At 35.6% G+C, this 22,021-nt stretch overlaps 3 protein-coding genes across 5 annotated transcripts; 2 read left to right on the top strand and 1 right to left on the bottom strand.

Annotated features, from left to right (window-relative positions):
• Positions 1-438: 438 nt before the first annotated feature.
• Positions 439-6,733, bottom strand: LOC141668813 (3',5'-bisphosphate nucleotidase AHL-like). Of its 2 annotated transcripts, XM_074475828.1 has the most exons (4): positions 6,264-6,733; positions 3,385-4,063; positions 2,779-3,112; positions 439-848 (listed from the first exon to the last, which is right to left on the bottom strand). In XM_074475828.1, the coding sequence occupies exons 1-3, from the start codon at positions 6,649-6,651 to the stop codon at positions 2,809-2,811; spliced, it is 1,371 nt and encodes a 456-aa protein (XP_074331929.1). In that variant the 5' UTR covers positions 6,652-6,733; the 3' UTR covers positions 439-848; positions 2,779-2,808. The 2 variants fall into 2 exon arrangements, with proteins under 2 accessions (XP_074331929.1, XP_074331928.1); XM_074475827.1 differs by lacking the exon at positions 439-848 and having other exon boundaries at positions 2,526-3,112; positions 6,264-6,732.
• A 7,488-nt stretch (positions 6,734-14,221) lies between these two features.
• Positions 14,222-17,158, top strand: LOC141667559 (uncharacterized). Of its 2 annotated transcripts, none has more exons than XM_074474105.1 (6): positions 14,222-14,608; positions 15,044-15,223; positions 15,739-15,820; positions 15,917-16,018; positions 16,118-16,276; positions 16,625-17,158. In XM_074474105.1, the coding sequence occupies exons 1-6, from the start codon at positions 14,357-14,359 to the stop codon at positions 16,819-16,821; spliced, it is 972 nt and encodes a 323-aa protein (XP_074330206.1). In that variant the 5' UTR covers positions 14,222-14,356; the 3' UTR covers positions 16,822-17,158. The 2 variants fall into 2 exon arrangements, with proteins under 2 accessions (XP_074330206.1, XP_074330205.1); XM_074474104.1 differs by having other exon boundaries at positions 14,225-14,608; positions 15,917-16,024.
• A 2,621-nt stretch (positions 17,159-19,779) lies between these two features.
• On the top strand, positions 19,780-20,943 carry LOC141664949 (uncharacterized). The gene has a single exon (XM_074470908.1). It carries the CDS (start codon positions 19,780-19,782, stop codon positions 20,941-20,943), a length of 1,164 nt encoding a protein of 387 aa, XP_074327009.1.
• The last annotated feature ends 1,078 nt before the right edge of the window (positions 20,944-22,021 follow it).

Raw genomic sequence — 22,021 nt, 5'->3', positions numbered from 1 at the left:
AGTTCCTTATGATAATCAATCTCATGAACATTTTTCTCTTTATATAATAAAACATTATGTACAAAACTCAATCTCATTTTAATATAGATTATAACATACTCGATCAACATTTTACCTATTCTTTTTAAAAACAAAAATTATATCAAATTACAAGCTAATCTAATTTTTTAGAACAAATTTTAGAGTAATTTTTTAAAAGTATTCCTACATTTATCGTTAAAAAAATACATGTAAAATGGGACTAGGAGATTCAGTTTAGGCAACGTGTGTGTACTAGTGAATAGCCCAATTGTGAGTAGCAGGGGGGGACATAATAAAGAATTCTCCTGATTTAAAGGATATATTGTAATTGCACCAACGGGGGACCATGGATCTTATAGTTTTCGTATTGAAGGCAGAATAGATCGAATCATGAATATCGTCCAATAAATCATAAGAGCCCAAAAGTTTGATACATCCATGAAGATGATGATAATACATATAAGCCTACCACATCCATGAAGATGATATTTGATTTAAAGTTTGATAATGAGATTAGATGTATACATAATACATCCATGAAGATGATGATAAAAAGGTCAAAGCCGGTTGTTGGAGCTTTAATTAGGCTTCTTCTTTGTAATAAAGATGAAAATTTTGTGACAGAGGCTAACCATATGGTTGTCTATATCTCATTCCACCACATCGAACCCCCTTTTCATATCGGACTTTTCTCATGCCGTGTCAGAGTGTTTTGCAATGAGTACGACCCGATAGAGTACATGATATCGGACCTACCTTTCCCACGCCGTATTAGGAGTCTTTTGCACAGTACAACGTAGACGAGCATCCGTTAAGATCTCTCATTTCTTGTACCATAATTTAGTAATCAAATTGTGGTAAAGATTAGTTAGGGAGTGCATACGCAAACTACTTGCTCTGATAATAATTATGTGACAAAACCTCTTCTAATAGGTGTTCAAAAGCGACACATAACAGTATTCACGTTTGCAGATTTATAATATGACGGTCACCTAACAATCTACAAATGTATCATCTCATTGTATGCATGCATCTTGTAAGATCAAGGTGACTTGAATATCTACTAGTACATATTTATCATCTCATTATCTGTATGCATCTCTCTATGTGTTCTAAGAATTTTGGTCCAAACTACATTATAAATTATCTCCGGAACATAACAATTTCAGAGGAAAACCCAAAATACCACAGAAAAGGTAGAACTCGGGTATCACGTAGACACAAGCCAGCACATGCATGACTTCTTAGGACCTGCGCAACTGTTACACATTCAGAAATGTGTCTTTACGCACAACTACGGCCTAGCGCATTTGCACATTTGTGCGCGTTGTGTTACACATCAAAAATGTGCATTCAAGTCAAATAGATGATGTGACCCACATAAAAGAGCTTTCTTAAAGGAATGCGCATCTTGTGGATGCACGACACATTGTGGTATTTTAGACCCTCTTTCAAAATTGTGTTGGATATTTTTTTTCACGTGTATTAGTGTATGTATACCTGTACTGCACTGTACCACCAGTCCACTGGCTAAGAAACAGGGTCATTCGAGAGGCAGGGCCGACAATTGAATTAAATGGTCATTCAATCTACAATTGAAATATAAAGTCCCAATGTACAGATAGGTAGGTCTATTCCTTAAATCCATGTGCCATTATTCTCATCACAATCAGCTATCTCAACACATTAAACACATTACATTAGGCAATACTATTATCAAATGACTCACAACTATCATCCTCTTCTTTAAAATCAAGCATGTCTTTCTCAACAAAAGGACAGCATTGGTTGGGAAAGGAAAAAGGATATGCACACTAAAGTTTAAACATGCCTACTTATATGCAAAATACAGGGCAAACCTGTTAAAATATTTCATGTCTCTCAGTCTTATAAATTTTGTTCTTAAGCATGCGTCTATTTATCATTACTAGACTACTTGTGATTTAGTTTAATTTGACATTTTCATATACATAAACTCATGAACACCATCCTTAACAAAATTCAAATTGTCATATCACGCTAAGGGATGAGGGTGACTCCACTATTGAAACGCATACTAGTGCACATGTACATGTCACTATTGACAGACTACTAGTGATTCACCAGAGTAGATCAACTGGGAAAAGATAAAAACTAAGATAGTGAAATAATTGAAGAAATGAATGAAGTTATTGCTAATTCTTATTGTCGCTTTTGACAGACTACTAAAGAGACTACTAGCGAATCACCTAAGTAGATCAACTGGGAAAAGATAAAAACTAAGATAGTGAAATAATTGAAGAAATGAATATAGTTATTGCTAATTCTTATTGTCACTTTTGACAGACTACTAGCGATTCACCAGAGTAGATCAACTGGGAAAAGATAAAAACTAAGATAGTGAAATAATTGAAGAAATGAATAAAGTTATTGCTAATTTTTATTGTCACTTTTGACAGACTACTAGCGATTAGTAAAACAGTGTAGATCAACTGGGAAAAGATAAAACTAAGATAGTAAAATAATTGAAGTAATGAATAAAGTTATTGCTATATGCTAATTTGTAAGCCTTGGTTTTACATGTTTCGTCAAGCACGTGTAAGTTTGATCTTCAACATGATACTCCTCTTTGTATTCAAAGATTTACATGAGATAGTATAATAGAGAAGGCAATTGCTTCTAACGAAATTATGATTCCTGAGATAGGTTATAAAGAATGATGATTTCTCTTACACCAATATGTAAGTTCAAAAACAGCATATTGTAGTGCAGGTTTACCTTATAGGAGTTAAGTTCGTATAGTGAATATCACAGGCTAGAGGAATTCCAACTAGCATCAACAGCAGTGATGAGAGTCTCGTGTAGTTTGGAGCCAGCACAAGCAATTATACCTCGATCAAGTCCTTCAAGATATACACCTTTTGAAAAATCAAGTTGATGGCCTCCAGCATCGGTCACAAGTCCACCTGCTTCTTCAATGATAACAACAGCAGCTGCGTGGTCCCATATTTTCTCCTTGTAGCCAGCCCGAGCAAACTTCATAAAAATTTCGGCATCTCCACGAGCTATGGCTGCATACTTCACCATGCTGTATACTCGTAATGGCTTGTTCCTGCAGTCAAGATAACATATGACCTTTAGAGTCACTTGATGAATATCCAGAGTTCCAGACTCTACAACAATATTTTTATCAGAACAATGTCAGGGCTTTAAAATGTTTGCACAGTTTAAATCACTGTGTATCTTATCTTTATGGATATCACTCTTTATCAAGATGGACAATGATTCCAAGTAAAGTAGATTTCTGAAATCATTTAACTTTTTAGGTCACGCTAGAGAATCTAAGAGGAATAAATTAGATATATACTATTTATATATATTTACCTGAGGCCAACACTATAAGCTAGCCCGGCTGTGAAGGAATGACTTGAATTCGCCTTTTCAACTGGTTCACAAAATGTTGCTAATTCCGGATCATCAATAGGAGACACTTGAATTTTTTTTGCAGAGTTTGGCCACACAAATGTCTCATCTCCACATAATAGTGGCTGCATCCAAGATGTGTGGATACCTCTCCTTGCGTACATAACACAACCTTTATCCCCAATGTCAGATGTTGGTAGAGTTATAGGTCTCTGGTTACCATTTTGATAGCTTAAAAGTTCCTTCCTCATTGGATAATTTGGGCAGCCAAGAACTCCCAACACAACCTCGCCGTCTTCTATTAGTGCCAAAGCGACAGCATATTGATCCCCACGTACAAACCCCAACGTGCCATCAACTGGATCCAGTACCCAAAATCTTCCAGTGTGGCCACCTTTTGAATTGCATCGACCAATAGCCTCAAGAACTTCTTTTGGATGCAGAGCAGAACGCGGAGCTTTAAGTCCAAATCTAGGTGCTTCAGCCAGACAAGTATTCACTGTCTTGACAACAGCTTTTAGCAGACCAGTGGCATTCGACTTAGAAAGCACCTGTACATCTTCTTCAGCAACAATTGATACATTCTCACTTCCAAAAGCCTCAGAGAGCACCCAACTAACAGTAGCTTGAACACTCCAATCTGTTAAAAGGCATGGTCAGAATACCCAATTTTACTTGAAGTCATATAGTTTATTATAGGAAAGTGTTTAACAATTTTATTCTTAATATTACTAAAATTTTCAGAACGGTTATGTTAAATTAAAAGTGTACTTATGATTCTGAACCAAGTCAATATGATAAAAATTTATCAAAAACCTTGTTGTACACACTTCTTGTTGGCCTAGTAGATATTTGATACTTCACGTCAAAAAACATAAGCTTTGCAATACCATCCTAGTTTTAGCTGTCATAAACTTTCATGTGACCATTTATTCAGCAAGGTAACCCCAATACTAACTTAACTACATGGAGTATCAAATTGTGCACTCACATGATCATCCATGTTTCAAATTAGCCTACTTGCTAGTACCAAGTCTGATGATAGCATTCATTCTGAAGACTCGCTTAACTAATATTATATTGCTCATTTGAATAGTAGTAACAGAAGTAAGAAAAGGGCGTACACCTCAAAGAACACAAATTTTTCCTCCTGTTTCTAAATTTATATTCAATTTTGAACAAGAAATACTTGCATAAAAGCATATTTTTCCTCCTCTTTCTAACCTAGTATACCCTGTTTCTAACCTTGAATAACTCCTTGTTGGGGACTTGTACCCAACAACGCCCCGGGGTTAGGGGCCCCAAATCAAAGGAAAAATGACAAAAGTCCAAAAGGCCAAGACCCAAAGGGTCTACCCAAACACCACCCGGGAACTTATACCCAACATCCCGGAGTCATGAGATAAATCAAAGAAGTGAATTTTTTCCAAGATAACTATTCCCCCATCCGGGAAAACCCGCATAAGGGAGTGGGAGGCAAATGATAGGCCAGAAATAACCAGGCCCGGATAGAAGAACAGAGGCCCAAAAGAGATGACACTCGAGGCCCAAGCCAGAGTGGTCCCCGGTGCCACGTGGCACAGGACAAAAACAAAAGAGTCAACTGTCTCATGTTACCCAAAATGAAACAATTGCATCCCAGCCATTCACAGGTAATCATCCCAAGACAACTCTGATGGAGAAAGGACATCTGACCACACAGCCCATCTGGACCGTCCAACCTGTCACCAACCAAGAATGATCAAAGGTCAGGATGAAGAGGTACAAACCCCAAAAACCCTAAATCTTGGGACCTATAAAAGGCCCCAAAAAGAGGGTTTCAGGGGTTGAAAAATATTTGACTGCCACACACCTATACACACACCCTCACATATTTTTTGAATAGCTCCTTCTTCCCTCTTCTTCCCCTCTTCTTCTTCTTCAAGAAAGCCCATTTCTCATTCTTACACCGGAGTTGCCGCGGAATACAACCCCCCTCGGTTCTGTTTTGCAGAGACCCTACTTAGCAGGTCAATCACACTCCAACCGCTACAGAAGTCCGGCCCCAGCACGTGTGAGAAAGGAGAATACTTGGGAAGAAACCGAGTTATCACTAATCATTCTTTCTGTTCAATTAAGCCAATCACCTACCCGCTGCATATGGAGTGAGTTGGATTTTGATTGTGAAAATTTCACTAGTATATTAGCAAATAATAGTAATTAGTAACTGCTGAACTAATATTGTAAATAAAATTAGCAACAAGAGACAGTCAGGTTTTCCAAAATATGGATCACGTACAATATGGTAAATCTGAAAATGTGAAATAATCTGCTGCAACAATTCAAGTCCAGCTGATAATTACTCTACTCTCCCACTACCCACGAGATATATTCGATAACATATACTAGTATATATCTGTACCAGCTGAAAATTAGCTTAAGGTGCACATGCTCCACTTCACCACTAAGCCCGTGTCAGTATCTTACGGCCCTATAAAATACTACATTTAAATTGTAAACAATGAAAGCATCATAGAAAATTTATCTTCACTTTAGTACTAAAACACTGAAGTTACCAATGCAAGCACTCAATTAAAAAGATAAAAAAAAAAAAAAAAAAACTAACTTGCGCACTATGCCCTCTCAAAAGTGTCTCAGTCTGGTTTCGATGACCTTATTGTACACGGTCTTCAAAAGAGCACGGACTGTTACCGTAAAAATCCCCGACTTTTAACGTATCCGGTATATCTGCTCGTAACTAGAGTCCTTAAAAAAATTACATTATCCCAATTTCAAGAATTCCAATTACAACAACCCAAATCAAGAATGCATTACAAAAAATGAAGAAAAGAATATATAACCTGCAATAGTGACAGGAGAATTATCATCCTTAGAGCTGACATGTTCAGTTGTTTCCAAGAGCAAAGCATGTTGAATTTTCTGACAAAGCAAACAAGCCATATGAACAGCTCTAACACCAACTCCCAGTTCTCTTGAGTACAAACCAGTGTCTGAAAATGATGACATCTCCACAAAATGAAGACCCTCTTCATCCAATTCAATTACATTTTCAATATTATTATTATTGCCAAATTTGGGCAACAAACAGACAAATCTTTGATGAGGTTTCCAAGAACAAAAAAGTTGTGTTTTTAGAATAAAATGATTGGGTGTGGAATAAGGAGTAATATTTCTTGATATTGGGAACTGGGCTTGTGGGAATTTTGCTGCAAAACCTGCAGAGGCCATTGTAATATATTTTATGTGTGTAAGTATATTTCAAGTGTATCATCTCATTTTGTTAGCTTCTAAGTTTTAGGAAAGTGACCCGGTAGTAGTCGTTCAAAAGAAATAGGGGTAGGCATAAATTACTTTATTTTTTGTACTTTTACTTTAAAAACAATATTTTGTACTTGAGTATATTCCGTCTCCTTCTTTTACAATTTTTAATTCTTGTGAAACAACTATTTATTTTATATTGAGCAATGTTACATCACCGGAAAAGGATTCAAAAATATATGTTCTAAAAATACGTTATATTATTTCATTCGTAAGACTTGTATTAATATATGAAAAATTCATTTTATTAACGAGGAAATATTTAATAATATTTTGACAACTCATCATTTATAAACGATTTCGAAAATATATTTGATAAGTATAGCATTCCTCTTACATATAATACATTGTATTTCATCTGTTCCATAATTCTTGACTTTTTAGACTTTTTGCGGTCAAAAAATTGTTAAGAAGCTCAAATTCGACTTGAGTTAATTAAGTTATATTCCAGGTCCAACATTATTTTATAATTGAAATTTAAATCATCTGGATGAAAGAAAGGCTCGAGTTACTTGAACTCGAATACTCGATAATCAAACACATCTGATGGACTCAAATTATGGCCCTTCTGTAATATACAGTGTAGTCCATACAGTAAATGATATCCCTTTTAACTGGATTTCTTTGGCCCATATTATTTTGGACTCTAGCTGGGTCCACCGGTCCAGTGCACTTCCTGATTGAGCGTATCAATTATTGCATTTTTGGATTTACTGAGGTGTTCTTTTTTGTCGCTGTGCAATTAGGGACGGCAATTTGTACCGAACCGATGGATACCCGATCCGATCGGGTTTTACCGAATCCAAATATTTCGGGTTTGGATTCGGGTTCGGGTTTGATTTTTAAACCCGAACCATTTTCGGGTCGGGTTTGATTTTAAGACATACCGTTTCGAACCCGACCCGAAGACCCGAAAACCCGAAACCTGTTCCGTTCCGACCCGAACCCGATCTGAAACCGGTGTTAATATATAAATAATATTTTATATTTTATAAGCAATAATATAATATATAATATAATATATTACTAATATTAGTACTAAAAAATTATACTTTTTACAAACTATTGCATTAAAATTGTTTAAATATGTTGTTAGCAGCATTTTCACTACAAGTATACTAAAGGTCAAGATCGTTGCATTATTTCACCAACAATTTTATTCACAGAGTTATTATCCATTGTCTTCTCAAAACCCTCTAATTCAATCCCAAAAATTTTAATATCGTCATATTTATAAGCACTTTGCTCAAACTAGATCCTAGTAATTTTTCACTAGAGTTTATGCAAATTAAGGTGCAATTTGATAGTGATCTACAAGCCCGAATCCGAACCGAACCCGAACCCGAACCCGATCTGAAACCGGTGTTAATATATAAATAATATTTTATATTTTATAAGTAATAATATAATATATAATATAATATATTACTAATATTAGTACTAAAAAATTATACTTTTTACAAACTATTGCATTAAAATTGTTTAAATATGTTGTTAGCAGCATTTTCACTACAAGTATACTAAAGGTCAAGATCGTTGCATTATTTCACCAACAATTTTATTCACAGAGGTATATTATCCATTGTCTTCTCAAAACCCTCTAATTCAATCCCAAAAATTTTAATATCGTCATATTTATAAGCACTTTGCTCAAACCAGATCCTAATAATTTTTCACTAGAGTTTATGCAAATTAAGGTGCAATTTGATAGTGATCTACAAACCCGAATCTGAACCGAACCCGAACCGAACCCGATGGGTTCGGGTTCGGGTTTAGTGGTTCGGGTTTTTCCGGGTTCGGGTTTGGCAAAAATAATCGGGTTCGGGTTTGGTTTTTGCTAAACTCGTTTCGACCGACCCGATTGTCATCCCTACGTGCAATGAATCTGATAAATAAATATCAGCGAGAATTGCAATGAAATTTAAAATCAGGGAGCACTTAAATCTATACTTATATTATATTATAATAGACGTAACATTAAAAATTTGGTAGTCGGCCGGTCAATACTTAGTAAATTACTTAATTGCCATTACTTAATTATTTTAATTCTAATTATTGGGTCGAATGTCGATCAGTTATAATTCTAATTGATATTGAAGCCAACTTCCTTTATTATTTTATCAATTTCAATTCTATTGTATATCGAACTCTATATATTATAATTTATATTAAATTCAACTTCTTTTACCAATTTATATTTTAATTCATATCGAGTTCTATATTATTCTAATTTGTTATTTCAGACTAAATTAATAAGCAAACTAAATATAATTATGAAGATTTAGTTGATATGTCATGTGAATCGGGCTAAGATAAAATAATAATACCATCAGTACTCCTAAAAAAATTATACAAATGAATTTGGGTAAACAAAATAATATATTTTATTTATCCAGGATAAAAAAATATACATTATACAATTGATTCAGACTAACACAAAACTAAAATAAAAATATAATTCGACCAACAAAAATAAAATAATATATACTAATTATTTAGTCTAAAATAAAATTATTTTATTAATTCACACTTAAAAAAATAAAATTAAACTAAAAATAATTAGTTTGATTTGGTCGGTGTATTGGGCATCGGGCTAAAATAAAATAATATAAATCACTGATCCGAGATAAATCAAATTAATATTAGACTAAGTATAATTCGTATCATATTGATGTGAACTACAAATCAAATTTTAATTAAAACATAAATATTATTTTTTTAAAAATACACATAGAATTATCAATAAAACTGTATCGTTTAATTAGTAATATTGTCTTTTCAAATATCTTTTATAGAATTACTGTTAATCGATTAAGTAATCAACATGCTAAAATAATATTTTTTAATGTACCAACATAATGAAGACATTATATTTTTACCTTCAATAAAATATTAATTGTGTTATAATAATATTTCCCTTTTTACCAATGTTATCACTTTAAATAAGTTTAAATATTCTACAAAATTAAGAACATATACGTCTACTAATATAATTACTATAAAGTTATATCATTTAAAATTTTAAATAAACAAAATTCAAAATTGAATTCAAAATTTTAATAAAAATTATATAATAATAAAAAATATATGTATTATTCGTGCATTGCATGGGTTTTAAGCTAGTTCTTTCTTAATAATCTGGCAAAAATTATCTGCTATAGCGGAGTCATCTGCTTTAGCGGAATTAGGCATCAGTTATGATTATTCTCATTTCAAACTCATATATGATTCTTGGTTGATACTAGAGATGTACAAAAAGCCCGGGCCCGAAAATCTGGCCCGGCCCGATCCGGTGAAAACCCGGTCAAGTCCGGCCCGGTCAAATTCCGGTCTGGTCCCGGCCCGGGCTTAGGGCCTTGACGGACCTTATATTTTTAGGCAAATCCCGGCCCGGCCCGACCCGGCCCGGTTAAAAGCCCGGGATTCGGCCCGACCCGGCCTGATTAAAAACCCGAAAAAGTCCGGTTAAAATCTGATTATTCCAATATATTTTTTTATATATTTATGAGTTCACATTTACTATAAATATAAATAATACTTTAAACACATATATATTTGCATATTTGTGATTAATAATATTATTTATATACTTCATTGCATAAATAATGAAAGAAGATATAGTAAATACATTATATATATTTGGATAATAATGATAAAACATATTATTCTATACACATGTTTATTTTTTGCCGAATTTAAATATTTTCAACGAAGTAATGTTTTCATAAAATATTCCATGTAAACTAATATATTTTTACGATGATCTAGTTGCTAACATATGTAGTCTTCGGAATCTCTAATAAAACCCGATCCAATTTAAATTAGAAAAAGCCCGGCCCGATCCGGCCCGAAAAAAACCCGGTTAGGCCCGCCTCAAGGGCCCAAACCGGGTTTTGATATTTTCGGAAAGCCCGGCCTGGTCAAAACCCGGGCTTTTTAAGGTCCGGTCAAAATCCGGCCCGGTGGGCCTTTTGTGCATCTCTAGTTGATACTAAATACGTACCTGAAAATCACATGATACCTTATAGCATTTTTAATGATATAATCCCTTAACTAAAAAATTTATGTGATATATGATAATTATAATTATTGAAATTATTTAAAAATATTATATTTTCTAATAGTGCAAAACGATTAGCTAAAATTTTAGATAATTTATTAATGTTAGCCAAAATTGTTAAACCTCTGAAGACATATAACAATATGCCAAATCATTTGATTATCATATTAAAATAAAATATTTTATTTATAACAAACTAAATAATAATTACATAATACTTTTAAAATATAGTCAACCGCCAACCATTATGACCAACAATCATGGGAAATACTCTTATGAGAGTTGGTTTGGGAAACACTATATCAGATTTAATTTCCTTATTTCAATTTTATTTATATAGTTAAATACATTTTCTATACATATATTTTACATATGATATATTATTTAATTTTAAATAAAATTATTATCATTATTATTATTTAATGCTAGTTAGTCAAATTTTATTTTCTTAAAAAATATTATATTAACATTTGATTGTTTAGATTATATTTTACCAATCATATACTCCCTCTGTCCCAAAAAGGTTGGCCTTCCGACTTTTTTCATGCAATTCAATGTCATCGGACGAGGTACTTAGAAATAATTTATTTCAATTTTTATTGTTTTGTATAAAAATATATAGTTCATAATTTTATACAAAATAAAAAATTTGAAATATATTATTTTTATGTACCAAACTATGCGTCGTAAAATGCGTGCAAAAAGAAGAGTACCAACCTTTTTTGGAGGTACGAAATATATCTTTATTAAATTTTTATTTATAAATTATATAAAACTTAATTTCAATGTCCAGTTTATTTTTATATATCATATTAGAAAGTAATTGAGCTCTCAATTATATTTAAAATTAAATATATTTATTTTATCGCCGAACCAGACCCATTATATCAGGAAATCATTCATCAACCTACTAATTTCACCTTATTCCTGATTTCAAACACATACCGTCTTGTGAATCAAACGACCTATAAATAAATGTCATTAAGTAATTTTTACGATCCAATTCCATGAACAGGTGATGTTAAACATTTTCAAAAATTGCAAAATTTTGATATGACATAAGGCGGGCACGAATTGATAACTCATATTCGCGATCCGGTCCTTCCGATGTCATATCGATACTCGTCTTGTAGTGCAGCTGCCGTTGGGTTTCTGCAAAATAATATCGGAGAGAAACTTGAGTCTCGTGATGCCTCCGGCGTGAGAGTAAGAACTCGTTTTTGGACGATAAAGATAAAAATGTAAGGAAGCTGTGGTATGTATGTATACGTGTGTTGGAGAGAGAACCCCTATATCTCTCGTCTGAGATATGTATAACCTCAAGGGTAGGGTTATGAGTTGGTACCTTTCAATCGAGACCGCTCATTGTGGGGAGCGGAGGATGGTTGCGCTCGGGGGATGCTTTACACGTGTTCATGTGAGTATTGTGCGAGTTGTGCCAAGAGTGCCCTTGCGCATGTCTTGGTTGTGCCAATTATTGACCATCAATAACTGTCATTCAATGTAAGGACCTTAGCCATGATACGCGTTCCACATGTTCTTCCATATTGGACCTTCTTATTTATTGGCCATGGGAGTGGGTTGTCCCTGAACCGGGCTGGACCCGGATCGGGTTGAACTGGGACTAGGGTGAACTGGGGTTGGGCTGAACCTAGGTTGGACTGTTTATATCCTTTGAGCGCCAAATGATAACTTCTATATCTGGTCCTTCTAACGCCGTACCGGGACTCGTCTTGCGGTGTAACTGCCGTTCGGTGTCTACAAAACAACACCGGAGGGGGGTTTGAGCCCTGCGGCGTCTCCGGCATGAGAGTAGAAAGTCGCTTTTCGATGATACAATAAAAATGTTAGAAGGTTGTGGTATGTGTGAATAGAGTAACCCATATACCTATCCTACTTGGGCTATATATAACCTCAAAGTTTAATTTAGGGGTTGATAAGTTTCAATGGGAACCGCTCATTATGGGTGTGGGAATGCAAGTGCTCAGAATGTCTTACACGTGTTCAGGTGATGATTGTGCGAGCTTGACCAATATTGCCCTGACACGTGCATTGGTTGTGCCAATTATTGATTTATGTTTCACGTGTCCTTTCATATTGAATTTTCTTGCTTATGAGCCGCAAAATTGGGTTGTCCCTGAACTAGGATAAACCCGGATCAGATTGAACCAGGATTGGACTGAAGTGGGGTTGAATCCTATGGGAACTTTTTTTATCATTAACATGGCCGCATTATGCACACATCTATTATTCATAACTTACCTAATCATATAATCTCTTAAATTATATTTATTCATATTTAAGTGAATACAATATTTTAATTATAATAAATTATTATATATGCTACGTTAAAAAAAGTTATAAGAATTATTTAGATACTAAAAATCGAATTGATCAGACATTTTCTAGAAAATTTATCAGGGATTATTTGATTAAATCGAGATTTTTTAAAATACTAATATGTTACATGTGAGGTCGGATAGAAACTACTTTTCAAGGCTAAAGCGCAATAATTATATTTGAAATATATCAAAATTTTTATTAAATTTTAAAATATCAAGTTTATTATAAAAATATTAGATATGAATAATAAAATATTTAATTTTATTAATAATCGATTCAGTTGAAACGTAAAATCAAAACTGATCCATTTAAATGTGTTGTTTTCGGTTTTTCACTTTTGAATTAATTAGATTCAGTTTTCATTTCATCGATTTTAATTTATTTTTTTGATCAACCATAGTATGTGACCGTTTGGCTTTCGTTGTTTCTATAAATTAGTTACTTATTTCCGGAATATGTATGTATTTACTTTTTCTAAAAATAATTAATTTGCTTTTATTTAAAATTTTCATCTTAAAAAAATGATCTAAAACTAATAGATAAATATTTATATTAAAATATATATATATATAAATTAAAAAAAATTCAAAAATAATATTTCCTCCGTCCCGATTTTCTTGTCCCAATTATTTATTACACGCATTCTTAAGCACATATTAGACATAACTCCCCGTTTTTTTTAAAATTCTGAATAAAATTTCAGATTCTAAATTTTTTATTCAGAAAAAGAATTTAAAAATAAAATAAAAAGTGTTATGATACGTTTAAAAATGCGTTGAAAATAAAATGGACAACTAAAGCAGAACCTAAGGAGCAGTAGTTATTTGTTCCTTAAGCAAGTCCAACAGTATGCTAGTAACTTCCTTATAAATATTATAAAATATTGACTGTTAGCAAGTTAAGACATGATTTTATGTTTAAACTCCAACAATAATCCCTAAATTCATCCTTAATTATTATAATAATAATAAACTTGGATAAAAAGTAGAAGAAAGAGAGACAAAAAAAGTAGATAAGATAGGAAGGTGATATGTTATGTGATTTAAGGAAGTATTAAGATATTATTTGAACATAAATTTTTGTCAAATTCCTTATAAACTTAGAACCTGTTGGACTTGCTCGAAGTTATCCCACTTTGATCACTTCGCCTATATCATTAAAACCCAACCCACCCAACAAACAACAAACAAACCCAAGACAGCAAAATCAAGAATGAAAGCAATAGTGATAACAAGCCCAGGTGACGCTGAAGTGTTGAAAATTCAACAAGTAGAAGAACCCCTTATTGGAGATGATGAAGTTTTGATCCAAGTTGAAGCCACGGCAGTTAACAGAGCTGATACCCTTCAGAGAAAAGGTGCTCATCCCCCACCTAAAGGTGCTAGTCCTTACTTGGGTCTTGAATGTTCTGGAACTATTCTCTCTCTTGGTCAAAATGTTACTCGTTGGAATATTGGCGATCAGGTATTTATTTATCTGATTTTGTTGTTTTGTTTTTAAATTTTGATGTGTAGTTGTTTGATGATTGATTTGAGAAGTGGGGTTTGGTTTTCTTGATTCATTATGTTGTTTTCATCTTAAAGTTGAGATTTTTAATCAAAGGCTGACTTGAATATTTTTGGTTGGGTTTTCTTGTGAATTGGTTATTTTCTGATTTGCAATGTAATGCTGTGAGAAGACCACTGAGAGATATATGGAGAAAAGCTTATAGTCCTCTTTTATACTCTTGTTAACAGTGATCTTTTGAAGCTGTTCTTTGTTTTGTTGAATTATCTGAGTAACTAGTTTTTTGTACTAGTTTAAGACTTTAAGGGGTCTTGATTGGTGTAATGTTTCTTAATAAGATTGGAAAGTATTGAGAGTGAGTTGTGAAGTAGTGATAGGATTTCTGTTATGCAGGTCTGTGCTCTCCTTAGTGGAGGAGGGTATGCTGAAAAAGTAGCTGTACCGGCTGGACAACTTCTTCCAGTTCCACAAGGTGTTTCTTTAAAGGATGCTGCTAGTTTTCCAGAGGTTGCTTGCACTGTTTGGTCAACGGTGTTTATGATGAGCAAGCTATCTCCAGGGGAGACGTTCCTGGTAACTTATTCCCATATGTATGCTTTGAAAGCATTTTTATCATATCATGTTACTTAAAATTAAAAAATATGTATTTAGCAAAAAAAATTGAAAATATGTAAAGCTAATGGTTACTAATACCAATGGTTTTATATGAGGAACTTATTGGCCAATGTTAGCAAGGTTATCGACAAGTCTTCTAAAATATTAACATCAATCTAAGCATGTTGGTTGAATCCTTTTAAGTAATTAATGGATGGTTGGATTGAGGATTCTTTTCCTAATTGAACTGTCCAGCCTCTCAGATTGGTATTAAATTTAGGATTATCTATTTTCTACTTAAAGATGCATTATGAAAAAAATTATTAACCATCAATTGTGGACTTTTAATAGCTTGTATTGGATGACTAAATTCAGTCTGTCTAGATTGGATCATTGCCATCCCATTTCTTATAGAGAATTCTCTCTGTAATTGTATTAGTACTTTGTTTTCGGCCTTGTTATGAAGATTTACCTGAGGACTTTTTAAATGTTAGGTACATGGAGGTTCTAGTGGAATTGGTACTTTTGCCATTCAAATTGCCAAGTATTTAGGAGTTAAAGTTTTTGTCACAGCAGGTAAACCGGAGAATGTTAGTTTTGGGAAATCATATATGTCTTACATTTGTACCCCACTTCCACACTTCCACATATTAAAACAGTGATGTTCATTAGGAAATGAGGAGAAGTTAAAATTTTGCAAGGATCTGGGTGCTGATGTGTGCATTAACTACAAAACTGAAGACTTTGTTGCACGGGTGAAGGAAGAAACAGGAGGTAAAGGTGAGATTTAAACATATCCTAATATCAAATTTACGTATTATGTTGTTGCCTGAAGAGAGATCAATAGAATAATTTAAATCTCTCTTGTAACAGGGGTTGATGTTATACTTGATAACGTTGGAGGACCCTACTTGCAAAAAAATCTGGACAGCCTAAATATTGATGGGAGACTTTTCATTATTGGCTTTATGGGTGGAGTAGTAACACAAGTAAACCTTGCTAGTTTGTTGATGAAACGCCTCACAGTTCAGGGTATGTTACCAATATGCTTTCTTCGTGCATTGTGCGAGCTGATAATGGACCTTTTATTTATACATGGCTTTATCATTTGCAACCTATGAAATGCTTTTAGATTTGATTGTGTTGCTTGCTCCATCTGTCATGAGGGTGTAACAGTTTAACTTCTCAGTTAATGGACAACACAAAATGAGCATGTGCTCAAGTTATTTAACACAGTTCCAATAAAAAACCAATTAATGGGCACTCTTTTTGTATTAACAGACTTTCTTGACATGTGAGAGGCTCTCTCGTGTAGGAGAGAAAAATTCGTTTAACAACTGGTAAAATTTCAATCACTTGATATCCTCACGTTATATGCAGCTGCTGGTTTGCGAGGCCGAAGCCTGGAAAACAAAGCTCTGATTGTGAGTGAAGTGGAAAAGAACGTTTGGCCGGCAATAGCAGCTGGCAAGGTAAAACCCGTGGTCTATAAATATCTACCATTAGATTCCGCAGCAGAAGCTCACAGCATCATGGAAAGCAGCATTCATATTGGGAAGATAATCTTAGTCCCATGATGTAAATTGGAGAAAAATGATTGTCCTGTTATCATGATATGATAGTCTCTGCCTGATTAAAAATATCTAAACCTCACTTTGGACCGAGGGAATGGGATTACCTTGGTGGAGAATGAATTGAATTTGTACTACTAGCTTGTGGACACGTATTCCTAATTTTTATATATTTATAACCTCGCTTTCATTCCAACCAAGTGAACTGGTAGGTGTTATATATTCCTAAACAGGAGATTATGAGAATGAAAGCCGAATTTTACTCCTGATTGGCACTCCATTCTGAAGGTAGACACACTTACATTATGTATGATAAAGGCAAGGCATAATCATGTTAAAAGAATTCAGTTTTTCTAGTCTATCAAGAAGTAGTATGAAAAAATTGAATATTGAGTTGTACTGTAAAGACTGTTTTCAGCTTACGGCAAGTCCAACTATACTTGCACCAAATGATACTAAAGGCCTGTAACTTCCCCAAGTACTCGGCAATGTAGCGGCAGCACAAAATCTTATAATGTCAAGTTTGTGAAACTATGTTAATGAAAAAACTTAGGGGCAATTTATCAAACATCATTAACTGAGCTGCTGCAGTAAATATTATTCAAATGCTAAAAAAACAAAATTTTGAAAGAAAATCTTATAAGAATAAAGAAAATGGGGGATGTGATCTGGAAAAGTCCAGTAAGAGTTGACAACTTTTAAAACAATAACATGATGTGGGCAGAGTAGTATAAAAATACCAGTGTAATATACTGTCCTGCAGGTAAGTGCAAGGACAAAGTAATAGATGTTCATACTGTGTTTTTACCGACTTTTAAAATTGAAGATGCTGAAGTTATCGGTGCTATACGAGTTAAAAAAGATACTCGCAAGCAAAAAAAAACAGTTGAAACTATATTTTCTGCGGTGAATTTTTGGTTATAACTTTGACAAAGATAACAGTGAAGCAGATTTAGAGTGTAAAGTAGGCGTGTCATCATGATTGTCATATACAGACGATTTATATATTAAACTTGCTGAAATTGATTCATGATTGGCATGAATCAATTATATTTTAACACAAAATTATATTTTCCACAGTTCTTGCATTATGTTTGTCCTATATATTTGAACCTAAACACCGAGTAGCTGTTTGAAACTGTGTTTTTATGTGTTCTTTGTGATGAAGTGACACGGTACTACATTTGAAGGTAGATTCACGAAGACGAAAGGACTTTTCATCATTTATCACTTACCACTCTTCAAATAGCTACTTCAAATTTAATGATCTTTTACCATTCATTTCCCTTTAAACTATCTATTTAAATTTCTATCCAATATTCCGGGTTCTATTCTCACTCATCCCCCGATATTTGTTTAAACAAATACTCATTTGTAATTACAAGGCATATAAGCCTATTCTATTTATATAAAAACTTCCTATCGTAATTCTGTTGGACCTTGGAAGGAGCCCAAAATAGATTAGATTATAATATCTTTAAATAGGCCCAAGAAGCCCACTTTGTAATAAATAGCCCATTTGGGACATGGTATAAATATAAGATAACAACCTCATTTGAAGGGGTTGGCTAATTAAGCAAAGAAGATCATCTCCTAAAACTATAGTCTAATAATAATAATATTATTAGCACATCATTTGGCGCTAGAAGGAGCTTTACTTTAACAAGATCCAACCAGAAAATGATTGTAGAAGAGCTTAATCCGGGAACCGCCGGACCGACTCAGGTAAAGGAGTTGACGGCAGAAGTTGCCGCCGACCCCTCGACCCACGGCGATCGCGAGTTTCCTAAACAACCGGCATTGAAGCCGAAGTGTTTGTTCCCTCCACCTAAGGCTCCTCCAGAAGATCAATTTCTAGGATTGAAGGACTCACTCCAAAGGGACAGAAAAAGAAAAACTGTGTCAGATCAACGTTTTAGAGTTCAAACATATAAAGGAAAAAAAGTTCTCTCGAGCGACGTTCGGCTGCATTTGGAAAAGAAAGAAAGGCTAAAAGCCCAAAACCAAGAAAATCCAAAAGATTCGCTTGATTCAGATGAAGAACTCGAGTTTCTAGAGCGCGAAGCTCAGAGATTGCAGGCTAAACTTGAGCGAAAACGCGAGATTCACCGTCTCCGTCGAGAGCTCCAACAAACTACAATTCAAAATGATGGACAAGACGATGAATTTTATGACGAGGATGATGCGGAGTATGAATATGAACCGTCGGCGGAGTCGACATATTCGCAACCTCGCGAACGTCGACAGAGGACAGTGTCATCTGCCGATGTCTCACATCAGACAGAATCCACAGAATCTATATCTCACGAGGAGTTCGCTAAAATGCAGGAGGAAATCGCCCAGATGCGTACCTTGATGAGAAATCAGGCAGGGTTTGAAGCCGTTTCCGAGAGTTCCTATCATTAATGCTTGAGAAGGCGCGCATCGACAGGACGCTGAAAACGCCTGCTCTCGATCATTTCGACGGATCCTCGGACCCGTTAGCATTTCTAAATACGTTTGATGGTCGCATGGCTTTCTTCGCCCACTCGGAGATCGCTAGGTGTCAATTTTTCTCCACTTGCCTTCAAGGCACGGCTCTCCGATGGTACAGTAACTTGCCGCCTCGGTCAATCGACTCGTGGACAACTCTGAAAAATAAGTTTCAAGCCCGATTTTCCAGCAACTACAAAGGAATCAAAGTTACTGCATCCTTGATGACAATGCATCAACGCTCCGGCGAAAGTCTCAGGAGTTTTCTAACCCGGTTCAGAGAAGAGATAGAAGAAATTCCAGACTTAATAGAACAGATGGCAGTCAATTTCCTGACAGCGGGCATCGATAAGTCTAGGCATGGCCTCCTTTTAGAAGAGATCTTTGAAAAAAGGCCGAAAACCCTACAGGCCGCGTTCCAGATTATAGAACACCGCATGATGCTTCAAGAAGCGATAAGCTGTATACAATCTCCACGGAGGTCGTCAAAATATGAACGACACCGAAGCTACAGTCCATGATCCCCTGCGAGGGAAAGGCGCCGAGAGCGCCGTAGGTCGCCGTAGGTCGCCACCGCCTCGCACATCGGACCTTCCTCCGTGGGATAGAAGAGAAAGAGATTGGCAGCCCCACAATCGATCTGAAAAAGAGTTCACTAAAATCAACACCGAAAAAACGACAATTTTGGCGGTGTTAAAAACAGAACCGGATTATCGCCCTCCAAGGCCCATGAAACCAGGAAGACCCCCAAGCTCCAGATATTGTGAATATCATGAAGATACTGGCCATACAACAGAGCAATGTTTTCAACTTAGCAATCTCATCGAAGGAAAAATTCGTCGAGGACAACTAGTCCACTATGTGCAGCACGATGATGAACCCAGACGTCACCATCGAGGCGAGGATGATCGTGTAATCGACGTTATTTTTGGTGGTATAGCAGCCGGGGGTCTCTCCCACAACTCTCGCAAGATTTATGCTCGAGAAGTATTTAATGTCAATCCCTCGGCAGCTAAACGCCCTCGAGCGAATTCCTCCCCAGTCATCTCTTTCTCCGACGATGATTATCGTCCCGATCTCATCGAAGGCCATCAAGATGCTCTCGTCATCACAACACGTGTGGGAAATAACACGGTTAAGAAAATGTTGGTCGATAATGGTAGCTCTGTCGACGTGTTATATCACCATGCTTTTTCCCGAATGGACATAGGGGATCGAAGACTCGAGAACTCCCGAACCCCGTTATACGGGTTTACAGGCAATGAGGTTCATGTGGTAGGAACCATCGACATGCCAGTGCTTTTCGGTTCCCCACCCTGTCAGATTTGGAAAATGGTCAAATTCCATGTGATTAGTGCTTCCTCAAGCTTCAACGCTATTTTGGGACGAACAACGATCACCGCACTCCGAGCTATAACATCTATCTCCCACTTGAAAATGAAATTTCCCACGGATTTCGGCATGGGAGAAATGATTGGTGATCAAGTAACAGCAAGACAATGCTACCTAACCACTGTATCTCCAAGAAAAAAGGTTGACGAAGAATTTGATGTTAACCAGGTGCTTGACATCGACCCCAGAGACCTTGTGGAACCACCCACTAGCAATTCTTGCTCTCCCGCCGAAGAAACTGAAGAAATAGAAGTGATCGAATGAAATCCTGAGAAAACCACAAGGCTTGGCAAGAATCTCCATGATCAATTAAAGAAAGATATCACGTGCCTTATCCGTTAGTTTTCTGATATTTTCTCCTGGGATCCAAAAGATATGCCCGGGATTCCCGAGGTTGTCGCTCGACACTCTTTGCACATCAGTAAAAACATCAAGCCGGTTAGGCAAAAACATCGTACATTCTCTGCTGAAAAAAGGGTAGCTATCGACTTGGAGATCAATAGATTGCTCGAGGCCAGTTTCATCGAACCAGTACAATTCCCCACTTGGATCTCGAATGTGGTCCTAGTCAAGAAAAGTAGCGGGAAGTGGAGAATGTGCATCGATTACTCAGATGTTAATAAGGCATGCCCCAAAGACTTTTATCCACTCCCGAACATCGATCAACTTATTGATGCGACAGCTGGAAACGAACTTCTCTCTTTCATGGATGCCTTTTCGGGGTACAATCAGATTAAAATGGACTCGCAAGACTGGAAGCAAACTGCATTCATCACACACCGGGGAGTCTTCGGATATCGAGTGATGCCTTTTGGTTTAATCAACGCTGGAGCTACTTTTCAACAAACGATGGATAAGATATTCAATACACAAATTGGGAGAAACATGCTGATATATGTCGACGACATGATCACGAAGTCGAAGGCTGCCTCTGACCACGTCATAGACCTCCGCGAAATGTTTGAAAACGCGAGAAAAAACAACATGCGCTTAAACCCAGCTAAATGCTCGTTCGGTCTTACTGCCAGAAAATTCCTCGGGTTTCTGGTTACACAAAGAGGTATCGAGGCAGATCCATCCCAAACAAGAGCGATCTTAGAAATGGAAAATCCAAAATCAGTAAAAGATTTACAAAGGTTAACCGGTTGCATCGCCGCACTTCGGAGGTTTATCCCCCAATCGTAAAAAAGATGCCTCCCCTTTTTCTTAGCAATAAAGGCAGCTTCCAAATCATCACACTTTGAGTGGAACGAGGAGTGCGAGAAAAATTTCTCCGAGCTAAAGGTATTCCTTACAAATCCTCCCATCCTCACTCGGCCCTCGCCAAATGAGCCTCTGAAAG

The sequence above is a fragment of the Apium graveolens genome, chromosome 6 (genome assembly GCF_009905375.1).
Source record: "Apium graveolens cultivar Ventura chromosome 6, ASM990537v1, whole genome shotgun sequence".
Lineage (NCBI taxonomy): Eukaryota > Viridiplantae > Streptophyta > Magnoliopsida > Apiales > Apiaceae > Apium > Apium graveolens.
The sequence above is the reverse complement of the archived record's forward strand: the minus strand, read 5'-3'. Positions and strand labels throughout refer to the sequence as shown.